The sequence below is a fragment of the Salmo trutta genome, chromosome 20 (genome assembly GCF_901001165.1).
Source record: "Salmo trutta chromosome 20, fSalTru1.1, whole genome shotgun sequence".
NCBI lineage: Eukaryota > Metazoa > Chordata > Actinopteri > Salmoniformes > Salmonidae > Salmo > Salmo trutta.
The window spans coordinates 36042227-36066635 of NC_042976.1; the positions used below are offsets into that span (position 1 = coordinate 36042227).

At 43.9% G+C, this 24409-nt stretch overlaps 1 protein-coding gene across 1 annotated transcript in view; it reads right to left on the minus strand.

Moving 5' to 3' along the window:
* The window catches only part of LOC115155959 (FERM and PDZ domain-containing protein 4), a 45559-nt gene extending 27521 nt beyond the window's left edge, over positions 1-18038 (minus strand). The window contains exon 1 of the mRNA XM_029703086.1: positions 17636-18038. Coding sequence (XP_029558946.1) covers positions 17636-17676 — 41 coding nt within the window. The 5' untranslated portion in view covers positions 17677-18038. The remainder of the gene's footprint in view (positions 1-17635) is intronic.
* Positions 18039-24409: the final 6371 nt, after the last annotated feature.

The window sequence follows — 24409 nt, forward strand, 5'->3', positions numbered from 1 at the left end:
GAACGAGAACTGGGGGGAAAGATGTAGCACGGAGGGGTAAACTGGGCACTTGGGGGTAGAGTGAGCCCCCTCCGTCTTCCATTTAAGCAGATACATCTGAATGAGCCACTGCACAAGGGTTAGGGTTTTAGATTGGCAAGGAAGTCTATGCTCCACCCGAGTGGGGACAGGCCAGGACACGATGTGAACTGTTGGCTGCCCCTTCTGCCGCTCGGAAAGTACCACTAAGTCGAGTGCCCCTTGCCAACCCCTTGCCAGCCTCTGTTAGGAGACTCAAACTGTGGGTTCGCTGCCTGCTTCATCGCTGGGGGCTTTGCAGTGTGGAAAACCCTGGTGCCAGTGTGTTGCCCTTTCCCTGCCGCAAAGCCTTGGCTCGTCAAGGGGTAGACTGGGTTGCTGCGGTACTGGCCCAAACAGTTCGTTCGGCTCAATAGGACCGTCAAGGAAATCTGCTTGTCCAAGAGGCTGGACAAGTTGAGCCACAGGGCTCTCTCCCCTAACACAGCAAGGCTCATGGAGCACCCACAGCCTTGAATGGCTCCTCTGGAGGCCCGGAGGTTGAAATCTGTAATGATGCACATCTCCTTCAATAGGTTCTGGATGGCTATGTTGATGTCTAAAAGATTGCGATCTCCAGTAACAAATGGGCCTGGTAAGCCAACAGTAGGGACATTATGTTCAACGCCCGTACTGAATGTGCCACAGACAAGTAGACCTTGCCGGGATGTGGAAAAGTGCTGTCTCCCCAGGGAGAGAAGTGCCAGTCAGTGACTAGGCACTGTGGTTGAGGTGGTTTGCCAGTGACAGCTTGCCGAACCCTAGCTCCTCCATGTCCATGATAGCAAAATGTCTGGTTTGGACTATGCTGGACAAATGTTTGTCCCAGTTGCATTTGGCTTCGGCCACGCAAGCTGGGACCGCTGGGAGGATGGGGATCTGAATAAATACCAATACCGATACACAACACTATTGACAGAAGCTGAGGTCCTACGTTCGGCAGCATTAACCTCACGGTTCGCATGAAAAAGTTAAGTAGGAAGACAGGGATCTAGTCATGCTGAGAAGAGCTTTAGGAGCCGTAGTGATCTTCTGCAGGGAAAAGAGGTGAGAATGACCGTAGGACAAAGGAGTGGCACCTTACAAAACGCTACTGAAGTTCTATCAACACATCGACTGTAGTACTCGCGCTGCTAAAACACTCGACCACTGCTACTCCAACTTCTGGGATGCCTACAAGGCCCTCTCTCTCCCTTCGGCAAATCTTATCTTCATTTTGCCCTTCCCTTCCTAAAGGCAGAAACTCAAACAGGAAGTACCCATGCTAAGGACTATTCAACGCTGGTCTGACCAATCGGAATCCATGCTTCAAGATAGTTTTGATCGCTCGGACTGGGATATGTTCCGGGTAGCCTCCGAGAATAATATTGATGAATACACGAAACATGGTGACTGAGTTTATCAGGAAGTGTATTGGAGATGTTGTACCCATTGTGACTATTAAAACCTACCCTAACCAGAAACCGTGGATAGATGGCAGCATTAGCGTAAAACTAAAGCGCGAACCATCGCATTTAACCATGGCAAGGTGACTTCGAATATGGCCGAATACAAAAAGTGTATTTATTCCCTCCGTAAGTCAATCAAACAGGCAAAACGTCAGTATAGAGACAAAGTGGAGTCGCAATTCAACGGCTCCGACACAAGACATATGTGGCAGGGTCTAAAGACAATCACGGACCACAAAGGGAAAACCAACCACATTGCAGACACCAATATCTTTCTTCCAGACAAGCTAAACACCTTCTTCACCCGCTTTGAGGATAACAGTGCCACTGACGTGGCCCGCTACCAAGGATTGTGGGCTCTCCTTCTCCGTGGCCGATGTGAGTAAAACATTTAAGCATGTTAACCCTCGCTTGGCTACCTGCCCAGACGGAATCCCTAGCCGCGTCCTCAGAGCATGCACAGACCAGCTGACTGGTGTGTTTACGGACATATTCAATCTCTCCATATCACTGTCTGCTGTCCCCACATGCTTCAAAATATCCACCATTGTTCCTGTACCCAAGAAAGCAAAGGTAACTGAACTAAATGAGCTATCATGAAGTGCTTTGAGAGACAAGCCAAGGATCATCTACCTTACCTGACACCCTAGACCCACTTCAATTTGCTTACCGCCCAGATAGATCCCCAGACTATTTAAATATATATATATATATATATATATATATATATATATATATATATATATATTTCACCTTTATTTAACCAGGTAGGCTAGTTCTCATTTACAACTGCGACCTGACCAAGATAAAGCACAGCAGTTAGACACATACAACAATACAGAGTTACACATGGAATAAACAAACATACAGTCAATAATACAGTAGAGAAAAGAAGAATCTATATACAGTGAGTGCAAATGAGGTAAGATAAGGGAGGTAAGGCAATAAATAGGCCGTGGTGGCAAAGTAATTACAATATAGCAATTAGACATTGGAATGGTAGATGTGCAGAAGATTCATGTGCAAGTAGAGATACTGGGGAGCAAAGGAGCAAGATAAATAAATACAGTATGGGGATGAGGTAGTTGGATGGGCTATTTACAGATGGGATATGTACAGGTGCAGTGATCTGTGAGCTGCTCTGACAGCTGGTGCTTAAAGCTAGTGAGGAAGATATGGGTCTCCAACTTCAGTGATTTTTGCAGTTTGTTGGCAGCAGAGAACTGGAAGGAAAGGCGGCCAAAGGAGTAATTGGCTTTGGGGGTGACCAGTGAGATATACCTGCTGGAGCGCATGCTACGGGTGGATGCTGCTATGGTGACAAGTGAGCTGAGATAAGGCGGGGCTTTACCTAGCAGAGACTTGTAGATGACCTGGAGCCAGTGGGATTGGCAACGAGTATGAAGCGATGGCCAGCCAACAAGAGCGTACAGGTCGCAGTGGTGGGTAGTATATGGAGCTTTGGTGACAAAACGGATGGCACTGTGATAGACTGCATCCAGTTTGTTCAGTAGAGTATTGGAGGCTATTTTATAGATGACATGGTCGAAGTCAAGGATCAGTAGGATGGTCAGTTTTATGAGAGAATGTTTGGCAGCATGAGAGAAGGATGCTTTGTTGCGAAATATGAAGCCGATTCTAGATTTCATTTTGGATTGGAGATGCTTAATGTGAGTCTGGAAGGAGAGTTTACGGTCTAGCCAGACACCTATGTATTTGTGGTTGTCCACATATTCTAAGTCAGAACCGTCCAGAGTAGTGATGCTGGACGGGCGGGCAGGTGCGGACAGCGATCGGTTGAAGAGCATGCATTTAGTTTTACTTGTATTTAAGAGCAGTTGGAGGCCACGGAAGGAGAGTTGTATGGCATTGAAGCTCGTCTGGAGGTTATTTAACAGTGTCCAAAGAAGGGCCAGAAGTATACAAAATGATGTCGTCTGCGTAGAGGTGGATCAAGGCAAGAGCGACATCATTGATATATATAGAGAAAAGAGTTGGCCTGAGAAATGAACCCTGTGATACCCCCATAGAGACTACCAGAGGTTCGGACAACAGGCCCTCCGATTTGACACACTGAACTCTATCTGAGAAGTATCTGCTTGTTAACTTGGCTTTCGAAGACTTTAGAAAGGCAGGGCAGGATGGATATAGGTCTGTAACAGTTTGGGTCTAGAGTGTCACCCCCTTTGAAGAGGGGGATGACCGCGGCAGCTTTCCAATCTTTAGGAATCTCGGACGATACGAAAGATAAGTTGAACAGACTGGTAATAGGGCTTGCAAAAATGGCGCCGCATAATTTTAGAAAGAGAGGTTTCAGATTGTCTAGCCCAGCTGATTTGTACGGGTCCCGTTTTGCAGCTTTTCAGAACATCTGCTATCTGGATATGGGTGAAGGAGAAGTTGGGGAGGCTTGGACAAGTAGCTGCAGGGGGTGTGGAGCTGTTGGCTGTGGTTGGGGTAGGCTGAAGGAAAGCATGGCCAGCCGTAGAGAAATGCTAATTGAAATTCTCGATTATCGTGGATTTATCGGTGGTGACAGTGTTTCCTAGCCTCAGTGCAGTGGGCAGCTGGGAGGAGTTGCTCTTATTCTCCATGGACTTTACAGTGTCCCAGAACTTTTTTGAGTTTGTGCTACAGTATGCAAATTTCTGCTTGAAAAAGCTAGCCTTAGCGTTCCTAACTACCTGTGTATATTTGTTCTTAACTTCCCTGAAATGTTGCATATCACAGGGGCTATTCGATGCTAATGTCAGAAGAATAGCAGAGAGATTGATTTATTTCAGCTTTTATTTTTATCATCAAATTCCCAGTGGGTCAGAAGTTTACATACACTCAATTATGATTTGGTAGCACTGCCTTTAAATTTTAACTTAGGACCAAAATTTTGGGTAGCCTTCCACAAGCTTCCCACAATAAGTTGGGTGAATTGACAGAGTTGGTGTAACTGAGTCAAGTTTGTTGGCCTCCTTGCTCGCACACACTTTTTCGGTTCTGCCCACAAATTCTCTATAGGATTGGGGTCAGGGCTTTCTGATGGCCACTCCAATACCTTGACTTTGGAAGTATGCTTGGTGTCATTGTCCATTTGGAAGACCCATTTGCGACCAAGGTTTAACTTCCTGACTGATGTCTTGAGATTTTGCTTCAATATATCCACATAATTTTCCTTTCTCATGATGCCATCTATTTTGTGAAGTGCACCAGTCCCTCCTGCAGCAAAGCATGACAACATGATGCTGCCACCCCCGTGCTTCATGGTTGGGATGGTGCTCTTCGGCTTGCAAGCCTCCCTCTTTTTCCTCCAAACATAATGGTGGATGGATGGTCATTATGGCCAAACAGTTCTATTTTTGTTTTATCAAACCAGAGGACATTTCTACAAAAAGTACGATCTTTGTCCCCATGTGCAGTTGCAAACCGTAGTCTGTCTTTTTTTTATGGCGATTTTGGAGCAATGGCTTCTTTCTTGCTGAGCTGCCTTTCATGTTATGTCAATATAGGACTCGTTTTACTGTGGATATAGATACTTTTGTATCTGTTTCCTCCAGCGTCTTCACAAGGTCCTTTGCTGTTGTTCTGAGATTGATTTGCACTTTTTTCACCAAAGTACGTTCATCTCTAGGAGACAGAACGCGTCTCCTTCCTGAGCGGTATGACGGCTGCATGGTCCCATGGTGTTTATACTTGCGTACTATTGTGTGTACAGATGAACGTGGTACCTTCAGGCATTTGGAAATTTGTCACAAGGATGAACCAGACTTGTGGAGGTAAAAAAAAAATTCTGAGGTCTTGGCTGATTTCTTTTGATTTTCCCATGATGTCAAGCAAAGAGGCACTGAGTTTGAAGGTAGGCCTTGAAATACATCCACAGGTACACCTCCAATTGACTCCAATTATGTCAATTAGCCTATCAGAAGCTTCTAAAGCCATGACATCATTTTCTGGAATTTTCCAAGCTGTTTAAAGGCACAGTCAACTTAGTGTATGTTAACTTCTGACCCACTGGAATTGTGATACAGTGAATTATAAGTGGAATAATCTGTCTGTAAACAGTTTGGAAAAATGACTTGTGTCATGCACAAAACTATCGTTTGTTAACAAGAAATTTGTGAAGTGTATGTAACCTTCAGACTTCAACTGTATGTAAGAATGCTGTTCATTAACTACAGCTCAGCATTCAACACCATAGTACCCTCCAAGCCAACCCTGTGCAACTGGGTCCTGGACTTCCTTACAGGTTGCCCACAGATGGTCAATGTCAACAACTACAGACCAGTATCCCTTCTTTCTTTTCTCTCCAAAACTCTTGAACGTGCCGTCCTTGGCCAGCTCTCCTGCTATCTCTCTCAGAATGACCTTCTTGATCCTAATCAGTCAGGTTTCAAGACTGGGCATTCAACTGAGACTGCTCTTCTCTGTGTCATGGAGGCTCTCCGCACTGCTAAAGCTAACTCTCTCTCCTCTGCTCTCATCCTTCTAGACCTATCTGCTGCCTTTGATACTGTGAACCATCAGATCCTCCTCTCCACCCTCTCCGAGTTGGGCATCTCCGGCGCGGCCCACGCTTGGATTGCGTCCTACCTGACAGAACAGAGCCCTGTCCCCCAGGGCTCTGTTCTAGGCCCTCTCCTATTCTCGCTATACACCAAGTCACTTGGCTCTGTCATATCCTCATATGGTCTCTCCTATCATTGCTATGCAGACGACACACAATTAATCTTCTCCTTTCCCCCTTCTGATAACCAGGCGGCGAATCACATCTCTGCATGTCTGGCAGACATATCAGTGTGGATGACGGATCACCACCTCAAGCTGAACCTCGGAAAGACGGAGCTGCTCTTCCTCCCGGGGAAGGACTGCCCGTTCCATGATCTCGCCATCACGGTTGACAACTCCCTTGTGTCCTCCTCCCAGAGTGCTAAGAACCTTGGCGTGATCCTGGACAACACCCTGTCGTTCTCCACTAACATCAAGGCGGTGACCCGATCCTGTATGTTCATGCTCTACAACATTCGCAGAGTACGACCCTGCCTCACACAGGAAGCGACGCAGGTCCTAATCCAGGCACTTGTCATCTCCCGTCTGGATTACTGCAACTCGCTGTTGGCTGGGCTCCCTGCCTGTGCCATTAAACCCCTACAACTCATCCAGAACACCGCAGCCCATCTGGTGTTCAACCTTCCCAAGTTCTCTCACGTCACCCCGCTCCTCCGCTCTCTCCACTGGCTTCCAGTTGAAGCTCGCATCCGCTACAAGACCATGGTGCTTGCCTACGGAGCTGTGAAGGGAACGGCACCTCCATACCTTCAGGCTCTGATCAGGCCCTACACCCAAACAAGGGCACTGCGTTCATCCACCTCTGGCCTGCTGGCCCCCCTACCTCTGAGGAAGCACGGTTCCCGCTCAGCCCAGTCCAAACTGTTCGCTGCTCTGGCACCCCAATGGTGGAACAAGCTCCCTGACGACGCCAGGACAGCGGAGTCAATCACCACCTTCCGGAGACACCTGAAACCCCACCTCTTTAAGGAATACCTGGGATAGGATAAAGTAATCCTTCTAACCCCCCCCCCTTAAAAGATTTAGATGCACTATTGTAAAGTGGTTGTTCCACTGGATATCATAAGGTGAATGCACCAATTTGTAAGTCGCTCTGGATAAGAGCGTCTGCTAAATGACTTAAATGTAAATGTAAATGTAAGATGGTGAAGGTAGGATTAAACATCTCCACTTCGCTGATCCTTAAAAGTGGGGACCCACAAGGATGCGTGCTCAGCCCCCACCTGTACTCCCTGTTCATCATGACTGTTCACCCATCATGACGTTTGCAGACGACACAGCAGTAGTAGGCCTGATTACCAACAATGACAGGACAGCCTACAGGGAGGAGGTGAGGGGCCTGGGAATGTGGTGCCAGGGAAATAACCTCTTACCCAACGTTAACAAAACAAAGGAGCTGATTGTGGACTTTAGGAAACAGCAGAGTAAGAACCCCCCATCCACATAGATGGTACCGCAGTGGAGAACGTGGAAAGCTTCAAGTTCCTCTGCGTACACATCACAGACAAACTGAAATGGTCCACCCACAGACAGTGTGGTGAAGAAATGTGGCTTGGCACCTAAAACCCTCAAAACTTTTACAAATGCACAATTGAGAGCATCCTGTCGGGCTGTATCACTCCTTGGTATGGCAACTGCACCACTCGCATCCGCAGGGTCCTCCAGAGGGTGATGCGTTCTGACCCCATAACCCGGGGGCAAACTACCTGCCCTCCAAGACACCTACAGCATCCGATGTCACAGGAAGGCCAAAAATATCATCAAGGACAATAACCACCCGAGCCACTGCCTGTTCACCCCGCTATCATCCAGAAGGCAAGGTCAGTACAGGTGCATCAAAGCTGGGACCGATAGAAGCTGTTTTTCAGTTTATCTCAAGGCCATCATACTGTTAAATAGCCATCACTAGCACATTAGAGGCTGCTGCCCTATATACATAACTCTTGAAATCACTGGCCACTTTAATAATTGAACACTAGTCACTTTAATAATGTTTACATATTTTACTCATCTCATTTGTATATACTGTATTCTATACTATTCTACTGTATCTTAGTCTATGCCGCTCTGACATTGCTCGCTTGAATATTAATATATTTATATAATATTTATATAATTCCATTCCCTTACTTTAGATTTGTATGTATTGTTGTGAAATTGTTAGATATTAGTGCACTGTTAGAGCTTAAAACACAAGCATTTCGCTACACCAGCAATAACATCTGCTAAACACGTGATGTGACAAATACAATTTATTTTGATTTTTGAAAGAGAATCTATGAAAACATTGCGTCATTTCAAGCTAAAAGTATAAATGCTACACTTGAATACTTGTCATGCAGCAGAAATGTAGAACCACTCTGTCATGGTGAGCCATTTAATAGGTCCATGTTGTGTAGAATCTCTCACTGATTATTTGGCATATGTAAAGGTAACAAAACGTTGTAAACCACCTACATCACACGTGCAAAATGATCAGCAGGAGGAGAGAATAATTAACACAGTAAATGGAGCCAAATCCAGACCCCAGAGTGGTGTGAACATTTCACAGTTGTTGTCCATACAGTAAGATAGGAGAGTATCGGTATCTAGTGCCGTGCATTGGATTCTGCTGCTGGGCAAGACCGTCTATCTATATTTTACCATTATTTCAAAAGAGCTGAATATTACATTCCCCTATTTGTAAGTGCTGATATTGTTGCCATGGGAAACTACTATGTTATGGCAGGCAGTCTCTCTCTCTCTCTCTCTACCGTTTCTCTATAGGATATTTTACGTCGTAGCTAATCTCCTCTGTGTTGAGAAAAATTGACATCTGGGAATTAAACCACCCGCCAAGATCTTACTGAGTATTGTTGTTGTGAGTGTGGTTGAAATCCTGCTGGCTCTTTGTCTGAACACTGTCTACATGTTATTCAGGGAGAGCCAGAACATAATCAAATAGAGATGTTCTTCCTCATTTAGCCTGGGAGAAACTGTGTCTGTCTGCACCAGTTCCAGTGCGAATGTGTGTCCTATGTTATATAAAGGCTGATCTGCTTCTACTTACACTACCGTTCAAAAGTTTGGGGTCACTTCGACATTTCCTTGTTTTTGAAAGAAAAGCAAATTTTTTGTCCATCAAATTGATCAGACTTCGGGAAACTGGCCTTCGAGGCAGAGTTGCAATGAAAAATCCACAATCTCAGACTAGCCAATAAAAAGAAAATATTAAGATTGGCAAAAGAACACTGGACAGAGAAACTCTGCCTAGAAGGCCAGCACTGGACAGAGGAACTCTGCCTAGAAGGCCAGCATCCCGGAGTCGCCTCTTCATTGTTGATGTTGAGACTGGTGTTTTGCAGGTACTATTTAATGAAGCTGCCAGTTGAGGACTTGTAAGGCGTCTGTTTCTCAAACTAGACACTGTAATGTACTTGTCCTCTTGCTCAGTTGTGCACCGGGGCCTCCCACTCCTCTTTCTATCATGGTTAGAGCCAGTTTGTGCTGTTCTGTGAAGGGAGTAGTACACAGCGTTGTACGAGATCTTCAGTTTCTTGGCAATTTCTCACATGGAATAGCCTTCATTTCTCAGAACAGGAATAGACTGATGAGTTTCAGAAGAAAGTTATTTTTTGCTATCCATTTTGAGCCTGTAATCGAACCCACAAATGCTGATGCTCCAGATACTCAACTAGTCTAAAGAAGGACAGTTGTATTGCTTCTTTAAATCAGGACAACAGTTTTCTGCTCAGCTATCATAATTGCAAAAGGGTTTTCTAATGATCAATTAGACTTTTACAATGATAAACTTGGATTAGCTAACACAACGTGCCATTGGAACACAGGAGTGATGTGTGCTGGTAATGGACCTCTGTACGCCTATGTAGATATTCCATAAAAAATCTGCCGTTTCCAGCTACAATAGTCATTTACAACATTTACATTGTATTTCTAATCAGTTTGATGTTATCTTATTGGACAAAAAATGTGCTTTCTTTCAAAAACAAAGACATTTCTAAGTGACCCCAAACTTTTGAAAGGTAGTGTATGTGTATTCTTTATAAATATTATCTGTACTGTACAACTAATAAAATGCACTATGCCATTGCAACTTCCCAGTGGGAAGCTACACAGATGACTTGGAGTTTCTGAATGTTTCCTGTTGAGAAATGCTGTGGAATATAATTGGAAATCAGTTGTAGACAGACGCACGAACACACACACACACACACACACACACACACACACACACACACACACACACACACACACACACACACACACACACACACACACACACACACACACACACACACAGAGAAAGGAATTGTACTATTGCCCAGGCACACACACGCCACTCAAACCACCCATGGCAGTACTTTGCTGTACTTACAGTATTAACTGTATCAATGTATGTAACAGCATGTTATATACAAATCACAAGTTGTTTGCTATAATAAAGAAAATATTGAAATACTCTACAAAGATACTATTACGACACTGTGTATATTTCCATTGTTCACTTCCTTTCATACTGTACAGTATAAACCCTGCCCAGACCCTTTCATTCTGTACAGTATAAACCCTGCCCAGACCCTTTCATACTGTACAGTATAAACCCTGTCCAGACCCTTTCATACTGTACAGTATAAACCCTGCCCAGACCCTTTCATTCTGTACAGTATAAACCCTGCCCAGACCCTTTCATTCTGTACAGTATAAACCCTGTCCAGACCCTTTCATACTGTACAGTTTATACCCTGCCCAGACCCTTTCATACTGTACAGTATAAACCCTGCCCAGACCCTTTCATACTGTACAGTATATACCCTGCCCAGACCCTTTCATTCTGTACAGTATAAACCCTGCCCAGACCCTTTCATTCTGTACAGTATAAACCCTGTCCAGACGTTTTCATACTGTACAGTATAAACCCTGCCCAGACCCTTTCATTCTGTACAGTATAAACCCTGCCCAGACCCTTTCATACTGTACAGTATAAACCCTGCCCAGACCCTTTCATTCTGTACAGTATAAACCCTGCCCAGACCCTTTCATACTGTACAGTGTAAACCCTGCCCAGACCCTATCATTCTGTACAGTATAAACCCTGTCCAGAAGTTTTCATACTGTACAGTATAAACCCTGCCCAGACCCTTTCATTCTGTACAGTATAAACCCTGCCCAGACCCTTTCATACTGTACAGTATAAACCCTGCCCAGACCCTTTCATTCTGTACAGTATAAACCCTGCCCAGACCCTTTCATACTGTACAGTATAAACCCTGCCCAGACCCTTTCATACTGTACAGTATAAACCCTGCCCAGACCCTTTCATTCTGTACAGTATAAACCCTGCCCAGACCCTTTCATACTGTACAATATAAACCCTGCCCAGACCCTTTCATACTGTACAGTATAAACCCTGCCCAGACCCTTTCATACTGTACAGTATAAACCCTGCCCAGACCCTTTCATACTGTACAGTATAAACCCTGCCCAGACCCTTTCATACTGTACAGTATATACCCTGCCCAGACCCTTTCATACTGTACAGTATAAACCCTGCCCAGACCCTTTCATACTGTACAGTTTATACCCTGCCCAGACCCTTTCATACTGTACAATATAAACCCTGCCCAGACCCTTTCATACTGTACAGTTTATACCCTGCCCAGACCCTTTCATACTGTACAATATATACCCTGCCCAGACCCTTTCATACTGTACAGTATAAACCCTGCCCAGACCCTTTCATACTGTACAGTTTATACCCTGCCCAGACCCTTTCATACTGTACAGTATATACCCTGCCCAGACCCTTTCATACTGTACAGTATAAACCCTGCCCAGACCCTTTCATACTGTACAGTTTATACCCTGCCCAGACCCTTTCATACTGTACAGTATAAACCCTGCCCAGACCCTTTCATACTGTACAGTATAAACCCTGCCCAGACCCTTTCATACTGTACAGTATAAACCCTGTCCAGACCCTTTCATACTGTACAGTATAAACCCTGCCCAGACCCTTTCATACTGTACAGTGTAAACCCTGCCCAGACCCTTTCATACTGTACAGTATAAACCCTGCCCAGACCCTTTCATACTGTACAGTATAAACCCTGTCCAGACGTTTTCATACTGTACAGTATAAACCCTGCCAAGACCCTTTCATACTGTACAGTATAAACCCTGCCCAGACCCTTTCATACTGTACAGTATAAACCCTGCCCAGACCCTTTCATACTGTACAGTATAAACCCTGCCCAGACCCTTTCATACTGTACAATATAAACCCTGCCCAGACCCTTTCATACTGTACAATATAAACCCTGCCCAGACCCTTTCATACTGTACAGTATAAACCCTGCCCAGACCCTTTCATACTGTACAGTATAAACCCTGTCCAGACCCTTTCATACTGTACAGTATAAACCCTGCCCAGACCCTTTCATACTGTACAGTATATACCCTGCCCAGACCCTTTCATACTGTACAGTATATACCCTGCCCAGACCCTTTCATACTGTACAATATAAACCCTGTCGAGACCCTTTCATACTGTACAGTATATACCCTGCCCAGACCCTTTCATACTGTACAGTATAAACCCTGCCCAGACCCTTTCATACTGTACAGTATAAACCCTGCCCAGACCCTTTCATACTGTACAGTATAAACCCTGCCCAGACCCTTTCATACTGTACAGTATATACCCTGCCCAGACCCTTTCATACTGTACAGTATAAACCCTGTCCAGACCCTTTCATACTGTACAGTATATACCCTGCCCAGACCCTTTCATACTGTACAATATAAACCCTGCCCAGACCCTTTCATACTGTACAGTATATACCCTGCCCAGACCCTTTCATACTGTACAATATAAACCCTGCCCAGATCCTTTCGCCCCCCAATGCTCATGTTAAGTCTTAAATAAATCCAATTGACCCTTGGCCACAGGGTTGCCTTTGAATTCTACTGTACATTATTGTAGTGCTGCATTCATGCTTTAAAGCAAGAGAACAAAACAAATGATTGCCTGAAACCTCTCTTTTTCCAGTTATCTTTCTCCTTTTTTCTCTTCCTCGCTCATCCTTTTTTCCTCTCACTCTCTTTATTTCTCTTTCTCTTTTCACCAGCCAGCTGGATCCTCTGCCATGCCATCTCCGCCATACTTGTCCCCAAGAGGCCCCCATTTCTAAAACAGACCTCCTCCCTTGTACTCTAATGAACATTTAGGGTAATCAAATGTTGTCCAGTCCAGTGAGTTATGTATGTGGAAACTGGATAGGTAAAATGGGCTTGATCTAGGCAAACTTATTTCCTGAATGTCATTATCTAAAGCTGTAATGGTGAACGCCTAGAAGAAAATTGAGTAAAACAACAGAAAGTACTAAAGTGCTGTAAGCCATCATGTCTAGTTGTCTAAATATTCAACATACAGTAGCTTTGTTTTTAAGTAGGCTTTGGCTTCATGCTTCTAGAGAGTAAAGACGCTTTAAGCCAAACAACCACTGGTTCTGAATTGCAATCTCATTACAGTATACTCACAACTTCTATTTTAGACAGAGCGCTTTATAAAAAAAAACACACACACACAGGCATGGGGGAATCATGCATTAAACATGCCATTCCATACTTCCTCCCAAATGCTTATTTTTATATGACTTTTCATAAACCAAATGTTAGAGCTTTTACCATAAAGACATGCTGGCTGGCTCCAACCAGTTTTGCATATACATGTCACTAAGTAAAAATCTGTTTGGGGCATTTTGTAAAAATATATATGTTTATGTTGAACAGAGTTTTTAAGCTTTGAGGAGTGTTTATTTGTAAGTGATAAATATCTGAGGCTGTAGAAACCTTGGTGAAACTTCGACTGCAAAAAAAAGTGTGTATTTTACCACCTTCATAGTACAGCAATGGACAGACACACTGTAGCTCTCACTTTTATATCCTCCTTTTAACCTGGTTTACATAGCTGGGCTTGTGAACCCCCCAGAAGTGTAACAATTGCTGGTCCTGTTCTTACCGATTGGCCTTCCTACTTAACCCTCATACTGTGGAAAAACAAGACTTACACCCATAATGTACAGATGTAGGTTATTCATTTGATTACCCTCTGCTGTAGGAGAACTTTCCTGCAATGCAGGACATTCAAAGCCTGTAATGTATTTGACATTTAAAAAGTATTTTGATGTTTGTCATTTCCACTTTGAAATTTCAGACTTGATTTTCCCTTAAGAAAATTGTGTCAACCCGTAGAAAGATGTCCATTAATTATAATCCACATTTCCTGTTGGTGCAAGATTATTGCACCAACACGATCCTACATCTGTAGTAAAAAAATGATCAAAGGGGATATTATTTGTGTTTCAGTATCCTTCACATAATGATTCAAAAAACGTAAACAAAGCTTTCCCTCATACAAAACATGAATACATGTTGGCCATGTGTTTTAGAGCATTTGCACAAGAAAGGTGCCATTGCTGCGGTGAGAGAAAAACAAGGTTGGAACAAGCTCTTCTGTGTGACAGCTGAGACGACAGGGTGTCGGTAGGCATGAGGCAGAGCCAAATATAAAAGAGATCTGTATTCTCCTGGATCTCTGAAACACATACAGTCTATCTTATTACATTCTAAAACATTCCATTTGCCATCATAAGATAACTATAGGGTGGACAGCTAGCCTGCAATGCAGGCTGGCAGTAGAGGAAGCCTGTGTAACACTACAGTAAGAAGACAATCATAGGCTCCATTATTAACAGTGACAGCGGTGCACTGACGTTAATGCCCCAACAGCAGCAACATCATAAACATTCACTGCCATGGAAAGACAACAGTGTGGAGAAACAGTGACATCATTTAAAGTAACAGGCCTGTCCTCCTTCGTTCCAAATAAGACATTTACATGGTGTTCCCCAAAACACACAGCAATGTTTTGTTTATGGTTATATTCAGAATAAAATAGATACAGATCTAGATATTCAGTGATTTGGTAAATCTACTAACTTGCACAAAAATGACTTGCGATAATCTTTAGTCGTCCCTTGTAGAAGTCATTGCCATTTATTTAATAATGTGCTTTTCATGTGTCATTCAACAGGTATGGACATATTTCTGTGAATCATCCTAAACTCAGCAAAAAAAGAAACCTCCCTTTTTCAGGACCCTGTCTTTCAAAGATAATTCATACAATCCAAATAACTTCACAGATCTTCATTGTAAAGGGTTTAAACACTGTTTCCATTGCCTGTTCACTGAACCATTACCAATTAATGAACATGCACCTGTGGAACGGTCGTTAAGACACTAACAGCTTACAGACATTAGGCAAGTAAGGTCACCGTTATGAAAACTTAGGACACTAAAGAGGCCTTTCTACTGCGGGACAGGTACAGGATGGCAACAACAACTGCCCGAGTTATACCAGGAACACACAATCCCTCCACCAGTGCTCAGACTGTCCGCAATAGGCTGAGAGAGGCTGGACTGAGAGCTTGTAGGCCTGTTGTAAGGCAGGTCCTCACCAGACATCACCGGCCACAACGTCGCCTATGGGCACAAACCCACCATCGCTGGACCAGACAGGGCTGGCAAAAAGTGCTCTTCACTGACGAGTCGTGGTTTTGTCTCACCAGGGGTGATGGTCGGATTCGCGTTTATCGTCGAAGGAATGAGCTTTACACCGAGGCCTGTACTCTGGAGCGGGATCGATTTGGAGGTGGAGGGTCCGTCATGGTCTGGGGCGGTGTGTCACAGCATCATCGGACTGAGCTTGTTGTCATTGCAGGTAATCTCAACGCTGTGCGTTACAGGGAAGACATCCTCCTCCCTCATGCGGTACCCTTCCTGCAGGCTCATCCTGACATGTCCCTCCAGCATGACAATGCCACCAGCCCTACTGCTCATTCTGGGCATGATTTCCTGCAAGACAGGAATGTCAGTGTTCTGCCATGGCCAGCGAAGAGCCTGGATCTCAATCCCATTGAGCACGTCTGGGACCTGTTGGATCGGAGGGTGAGGGCTAGGGCCATTCCCCCCAGAAATGTCCAGGAACTTGCAGGTGCCTTGGTGGAAGAGTCGGGTAGCATCTCACAGCAAGAACTGGCATATCTGGTGCAGTCCATGAGAAGGAGATGCACTGCAGTACTTAATGCAGCTGGTGGCCACACCAGATACTGACTGTTAAATTTGATTTTGACCCCCCCTTTCTTCAGGGACACATTATTCCATTTCTGTTAGTCACATGTCTGTGGAACTTGTTCGGTTTATGTCTCAGTTGTTGAGTCTTGTTATGTTCATACAAATATTTACACATGTTAAGTTTGCTGAAAATAAACGCAGTTGACAGTGAGAGGACGTTTTTTTTTTTGCTGAGTTTATAAGTCTTTCATTGAGACACTTGACATCACAAGTGTTTGTTTATCAGGAAAATGTGACATTTAATGTGATATGAGGTTAGATGATAAACTGATGTCAAAGCCATAGACATGAGGTGTTGTAGATTGAACCAGATTCAACAGAGGCAAAAGGTCTGTCTGGGAGACCTTTCATCTTACTCAGAATTTTTACAATATACAGACAGACATACAGATTCCAGTCACCTTTCCTCTCATTTTATGTTGTATAGCCTAGTTATAACTGCATGGTACTGTAGTTGAGTTTTGTAAATTACAATATGTGCAAGTAATGTGGTGACATGATCAAGCTGCAACCTAATCAGATGCAACAGCATTGACAATATAGATTGGCAACTCACCCTGGGGGCTGAACACACTTCATATCATATTGAATTGTTGTCTGCTAGATGCTGACAACAGTATATGGAAATAGTAGGCTTAAAATAACACAACATGGCAAGATTTCTGCCTCATAGCGCACAACTGAAGTCATTGCAATCATTAACAAAAGTTTCCTCAGTTCAATCTACTGACTGAACACAAGAACCTCTAGCTAAATATACACTTATACGGAATACACTCATGTCTAATTATTATCATCATATCTATTTGTCATTATTTTACGTTTGACTCATTACAAAATACAACTTTATAAACACTCCTGTATAAATATTGAATATTCCATTGGAAAAAGACAACTATAGGATTCATCCAATTAAACATCAACCAAAATATGATTTTCAGTTGAGTGCCGCTGACACCCACTTATTCATGGTTATGTACGTATGCTATAAAGCCCACCATAAAACACTCCAGCACATATGCAACAGAGTCAGTGTAATGCAAGATTAAAACCTGACCATATATTCACATTCTGAGCAAAGCACCTCATTAAGTTTAGACACATAGACCACATCACTCCCCCTTATCTCTCTCTCTCTCTCTCTCTCTCTCTCTCTCTCATGGGAATCGCATGCGACAGCACTCAGACTGTCATTATAATAATCCTTTAACAGTATGTGCCGTTTCTACAATCATTACACCAGATTCCATTCTAAACAGTGCTTGTTAAATCCCATGTTTCTCTGTAAATCATGCCTGTGGGTAAAGTATGCACCACCACCTATTACACAAGTGGCATGGAAGTAGACAGGCAAATTCAACAGCATCCATCCGACTCACCCTGACAGCTTTGGCATCTTCACAAAGCTAAACACATCCATGTGCGCAGCAGACTATGGTCAGTGCGTCCAAGACTACAAATCGACCATCTACTTCATGTTGCTGGCTCCATTGTGCCACTGTCTTTAGCACTGGGGATAAATAATGCAGGGAGAAAAAAGCTGGAGCTTCCACAAGTCAGGTGGAGAGATTAGTTCTCCTGTCAGGGCTTCTGCATGGCTGAGTGATTGCTGTGTCCTCGCCTCAGCAGCACAAATCCACCGCCCCTGGAAAAGAATCTGGCAGTGGTGCTTCACCCGGCTACATCCTTCAAAAGCATGCCTCCGTTCAGCTGCGTTAAGCCACCTTCATTTCATTTCCATCGCAGTGGAATGATGTGCAGGGGCCGTGCAGTAAAAACAGCTTTGAAGAGACACAGCGAGAGGGAGAGGGAGAGCGATGGGAGACACAGAGAGAGAGAGAGAGAGGGAGAGAGACAGAGAGATAGAGAGCGAGGGGCTGAGTGAGAGGGGGGAGAGAGAGAGCGCAAGAGGGAGAGGGAGAGAGAGAGAGCGAGAAAGAGAGGGTGGGATGTAGGGGGGACGCTGGGGTTGTAGGGCACACAAATCACTGCTGATGGATGGAGCCTGTTCCTTGAATTCCTCCTCTCCTCTGCAAAGGGCAGTCTCATCAATTCCCACCATCATGTGTTGTGTTTTGAGAATGAAAGTATGGAGGAAGGAGGAGAGATCACAGCAGCAGCGTGGGTGTTGCTCAGCAGGGAAAGAGGAGGTGTGGCAGGGTGATGAGGGGAAGGGAGGAAGGGGAGAGAGAAAGAGAGAGAGAGAAAGAGAGCGAGAGAGGGGGATGATCTGTACAATACATGAACACCAAGGCCATAGAGGAGCAGAAGGACTAGCTGCAGGCAGAGAAGGGAAAAGGACCCTGTCATTCACTTCAGTGGTTGTATTGCTAAGGTCTCCACCATCCACCCTCAACACCAGCTCACATAACCACATCTCCAAACAACTTCACATGGCCATTTGAGAGGACACACATTGATTTCATTATTTCAGTCAAAACACCTAGGACATTATTCCTTTATTGTAATTCCCACTGAAATCGTATTATTTTTTTTGACAGACCGCAGAGCTGTAATGCTATGTTAAATGGCGGTATGCAGGGCAGCTAACCTATTCAAATCAAATCAAATCTTTATTCATCACATGCGCCAAATACAAAAGGTGTAGACTTAACTGTGAAACGCTTAAATATAACAATATATATTAAAAAATAACCTTGAAATAGTATCAATAAAATAACAATAACGAGGCTATATACAATGAATGTCAGTTCCGAGGGGTACGAGGTAGTTGAGGTAATCAGGATTGGCTATGCAATCAGGATAGATAATAAACAGAATAACAGCAGTGTGTGTGAAGAGTGTGAAAGAGTGTTAAAGTTTGTCTGTATGAGAGTGTATGTGTGTGTGTTTTGTGTGTGTGAGCGTTATTATAGTGTGTGTGTGCCAATGTAGTATGTGTGAGTGTAAACAGAGCCAGTGCAAGAAAAATAATACAAATAATTATAATTAAGGGGGTCATTGTAAACAGTCAGGGTGGCCAGTCTTATGGCTTGGGGTAGAAGCTGTTCAGTAACCTTTTGGTCCCAGACTTGGCGATCTGGTACCACTTGCATTGCGGTAGCAGAGAGAACAGTCTATGACTTTGGTGGCTGGAGTCTTTGACAAGTTTTAGGGCCTTCCTCTGACACCACCTGTTATAGAGGTCCTGGATGGCACGGAGTTCGGACCCATTAATGTACTGGGCCGTACGCACTACCCTCTGTAGTGCTTTGTGGTCTGATGCCGAGCAGTTGCCATACCAAGTGGTGATGCAGTCAATCAAGATGCTCTCAATGGTGCAGTTGTATAACTTTTTGAGGATCTGAGGGCCCATGCTGAATATTTTGAGCCTTCTGAGGGGGAAGAGGCATTGTCATGCCCTCTTCTTTACTGTATTGGTGTTCGGACCATGATACAGTGCCTTGCAAAAGTATTCATTCCCCTTGGCGTTTTTCCTATTTTGTTGCATTAAAACCTGTAATTTAAATTGATTTTTATTTGGATTTCATGTAATGGACATACACAAAATAGTCAAAATTGATGAAGTGAAATAAAAAAATTACTTGTTACATTTTTTTTTTTAATACAAACGGAAAAGTGGTGCGTGCATGTGTATTCACCCCCTTTGCTATGAAGCCCCTAAATAAGACCTGGTGCAACCAATTACCTTCAGAAGTCACATAATTAGTTAAATAAAGTCCACCTGTGTGCAATCTGAGTGTCACATGATCTCAATATATACACCTGTTCTGAAAGGCCCCAGCATCTGCAACACCATTTAACAAGGGGCACCACCAAGCAAGATGCAACATGAAGACTAAGGAGCTCCCCAAACAGGTCAGGGACAAAGTTGTGGAGAAGTACAGATCAGGGTTGGGCTATAAAAAAATATCCAAAACTTTGAACATCCCACAGAGCACCATTAAATCCATTATTAAAAAATTGAAAGAATATGGCACCACAACAAACCTGCCAAGAGAGGGCCGCCCACCAAAACTCACGGACCAGGCAAGGAGGGCATTAATCAGAGAGGCAACAAAGAGACCAAAAATAGGCAAAAATGTTTAGTGTTCGCTAAAAGGCATGTGGGAGACTCCCCAAACATCGAATGTACTCTGCTCAGATGAGACTAAATTGAGCTTTTTGGCCATCAAGGAAAACACCATGTCTGGAGCAAACCCAATACCTCTCAACACCCTGAGAACACCATCCTCACAGTGAAGCATGGTGGTGGCAGTATCATGCTGTGGGGATGTTTTTCATTGGCAGGGACTGGGAAACTGGTCAGAATTGAAGGAATGGTGAATGGCGCTAAATACAGGGAAAGTCTTGAGGGAAATCTGTTTGTCTTCCAGAGATTTGAGACTGGGATGGAGGTTCACCTTCCAGCAGGACAATGACCCTAAGCATACTGATAAAACAACACTCAAGTGGTTTAAGGGGAAACATTTAAATGTCTTGTAATGGCCTAGTTAAATCCCAGACCTCAATCCAATTGAGAATCTGTAGTATGACTTAAAGATTGCTGTACACCAGCGGAACCCATCCAACTTGAAGGAGCTAAATAGTTAGCTGACTATTTATGCACGCTCATGTTCTCAATTCTTTTGTTATTTCTTGTTTGTTTCACAATAAAAAATATTTAGCATCTTCAAAGTGGTAGGCATGTTGTGAAACAAGTGATACAACCCCCCCCAAAAAACAATTTTAATTCCAGGTTGTAATTCCAGGCAACAAAATAGGAAAAATGCCAAGGGGGGTGAATACTTTTGCAAGCCACTGTGGGTTCTTAATGATGTGAACACTGAGGAACTTGAAGCTCTTGACCCACTCCACTACAGCCCCGCTGATGTGAATGGGGGCGTGTTCGGTCCTCCATTTCCTGTAGTCCATGATAAGAACCTTTGTATTGCCCACATTGAGGGAGAGGTTGTTGTCCTGGCACCACAGTGCCAAATCTTTGACCTTCTCCCTACAAGCTGTCCCACCGTTGTGTCGTCGGCAAATTTAATGATGGTGTTGGAGCCGTGTGCTGCCACGCAGTTGTGGGTGAACAGGGAGTACTGGAGGTGACTAAGAACACACCCCTGAGGGGTACCCAGTGCTGTCAGATGTGTTGTTGCCTTCCCTCACCACCTGGAGGCGGCCCGTCAGGAAGTCCAGGATCCAGTTACAGAGGGAGGTGTTCAATCCCAGGGTCCTTAGCTTGGTGATGAGCTTAGAGGGCACTTTGGAGTTGAACGATGAGCTGTTGTCAATGAACAGCATTCACATTTAGGTGTTCCTTTTGTCCAGGTGGGAAAGGGCAGTGTGCAGTGCAATAGAGATTGTGTCACCTGTGGCTCTGTATACAGCTAACTGTATATTATCCATGTCCTTGTTCAGCCATGACTCCAAGAAGCATAGTATATTACGGCTTTTTCCTCTTCCGAGTGTGAAGGAATAGAGCCTGGTCCGGAGTGAGCAATATGTCCTGCGTCGAAGACTCATTAAAGTAGAAGTCTTCATCTAAATTCAGGTTAGTGATTGCTGTTCTGATGTCCAGAAGCTCTTTTAAGTAATAAGAAACACTATGTACAATTGTTTGTTTTTTTTTAAGATCAGATAAGATCGGGGATGGGAGGAGGGCTGAGGCGCTCCTATGATTCATAGCCATTGAATTATTCAGAAGCATGTCAACTGCATTCTTCAAGCAAGGAAGCTGTTATTTCACATTTTGAGTTTGAATGTTTCCTATGTTTCATGTTGCTAAACCGAAAGACATATTTTACATCGCGTAAAGGCATTGCTTTTCAAAGCCATTTTCAATATGGTCTGTGGAATCATGTTGATGGATGTGAGGATATTAGCAAAGGAAACATATAAAGGAATGTAGCCTATTTCATAACTAATGCCACCTGCAAACACACTCAAATTACCACAGTGCCAGCCCACTCTACAGTCTCACATGCAAATGATAGATTAGAAAATGTCTATTATCCAATTGAGGAAGAATCGCCCATCATTAATCAGAGTCTACAGACCAGGTCCCTCTGTCAAAAAGCACCAAGAGGCAATTTAGATCACTAAGGCGTCTGTGATATATGCGGTTTGATACTGCCTCATCTTGTCTCCGACATCCTGATAAAATGGTCTTCTCTCCTTGGTAATACAGGCTATCTATTCAGACACTCTCTCTCTCCTGTGATCATCACACACACAATGCGTTTTACATTTCTTAGTATAATATTGGGATACTCAGGCTAAAGCATTAAAACAATAATTTGTAGCCATTTCCCTGCAGACACACAGCAACCATTCTATATTAAAATGCCACAGCTTGTTAGCGTCTAGAGAGTGACTTCGAGTGCCTTTGTTGGTGAGCCGTGCAATAAAGCAACTTGTCATTCCCACTCTATTCAGATTCATGATTTGGCTGCTCTCTTTAAGGCAGTGAGGCAGAAGCATGGTTGATCAGTCAGACTCAGACATCCCTGATGCCCCACTGACCATGTAGAGACCTTGAGCCTCAGGAATGCTGAGGCTCTACAACTTTGTAACTTCATCAGTAACCAATAAGGAAATGGGGAAATATTGTCTCCTTCTGCATACGGTTGGTCAATAGAATTTAACAACCTGTAAAGTTCAGCATCACACACATAAGAGGCTCACAGGCACAACAGCCTGAAATATAGAGGTACAGTATAACCATCTTACAAAATATGGACAAATATGGTGCAGATCATGTATAGTAATAATTGTATTATTATTTAATTAGGGTGTGCTTATATAGTCCTGCTTCACTGTATGTACAAGTGGGTAACCTGTACTAGTGGGTAACCTGTATTTCATTCCCCCTGAGACATCGTCGAGAATGGGGTCACAGCCAGGGGATTAGCCATTATTGACGGTGACCATGAAGCAATTAGGGTTAATTGCCTTGCTCAAGGGCAGAACGACAGATTTTACCTTGTCGGCTAGGGATTTCGATCCAGCAACCATTCAGTTATTGGCCCAATGCTCCTAACTGCCAAACAGCCAAGGCATCTAGTACACCCAGATCAGATCAGTGAGTGGAAAATATCTGACAGTCTGCTTGTCCCATGGCTGTGGTGGAGAAAGAGAGACTCAGCGTATTCTGGGCTGTTTGTCCATTTGGGCCGCTGCCTTGCCTAGAGGCCAGCGGGAGTGGCAGAGGATATTAAGGTCAGACAGGAGGGACATCTAAGGAGACGGTGGCCCGGGCCTTGAACCAATCAAAGCTCACCCTCTGATTCCTAACATAGCTGCCTCTATCCCCGAGCTCGTTTGAAAAAGAGCTGATTTCACCCATGGTTAGCTAAATTCTGCAAGTCCAGAGTTTAAAGGCCCAGTGCAGTCTAAAACGTGATTTCCCTGTGTTTTATATGTATCTCCACACTAAGAGGTTGAAATAATACTGTGAAATTTATTTTAATGCCCTTGTAGTGTAAGAGCTGTTTGAAAAGACTGCCTGAAATTTCAGCCTGTTTTGGTGGGAGGAAGGTTTGGCATTCATGCGGTAAATTAGTTAATAGACCAATAAGAAAGAGAGTTCCAAACCTCTCTGCCAATAACAGCTAACTTTCAGTTTTCCCCTCCCAACTCAAACCACTCCCAGATAGGGAGGAATTGCTCTCTGCTAAGAAGCTATTGTTGTTTATTTTGTAACATTTTAATTGAAAACAATCACAATAAAAGATACTTAATTGTTACCCAGAAATGACTTGATATTGAGGTAAAAACGGCTGTATTGTACCTTTAACTCAAGTTGCTCGCAAAGAAAGCTAAAAGACCTATAAGCAGAAGGCTATGGAGTAATCACTTTCGGGAGTTTAGTGTACGGAGTGATGATTTAAGGACAGCAGCACATACTCAGACTTATACCCTCCCATTCAAGATATCAAAATATACATGTCAGACCGACACATGCATCAGACTGTGAAGGAAAATATACAGTATAGGTTGTTTGTACATGGTGCATTTTCTCAGTGCTGTTGAGTATGTTAGTTTGTTGGAGCCCACAGCAGAGATACAGTACAAGGTTAATCTGTCAGTGGTGGTAGACTGCCCTCTCGCCCTCACCTGGGTCAGGTGGCCCCTGGCCCTCAACCAGATGTATGTGTCAGCAACCGTCACAGCAAGCTGCACTCTGACATGGACCACCAACACCA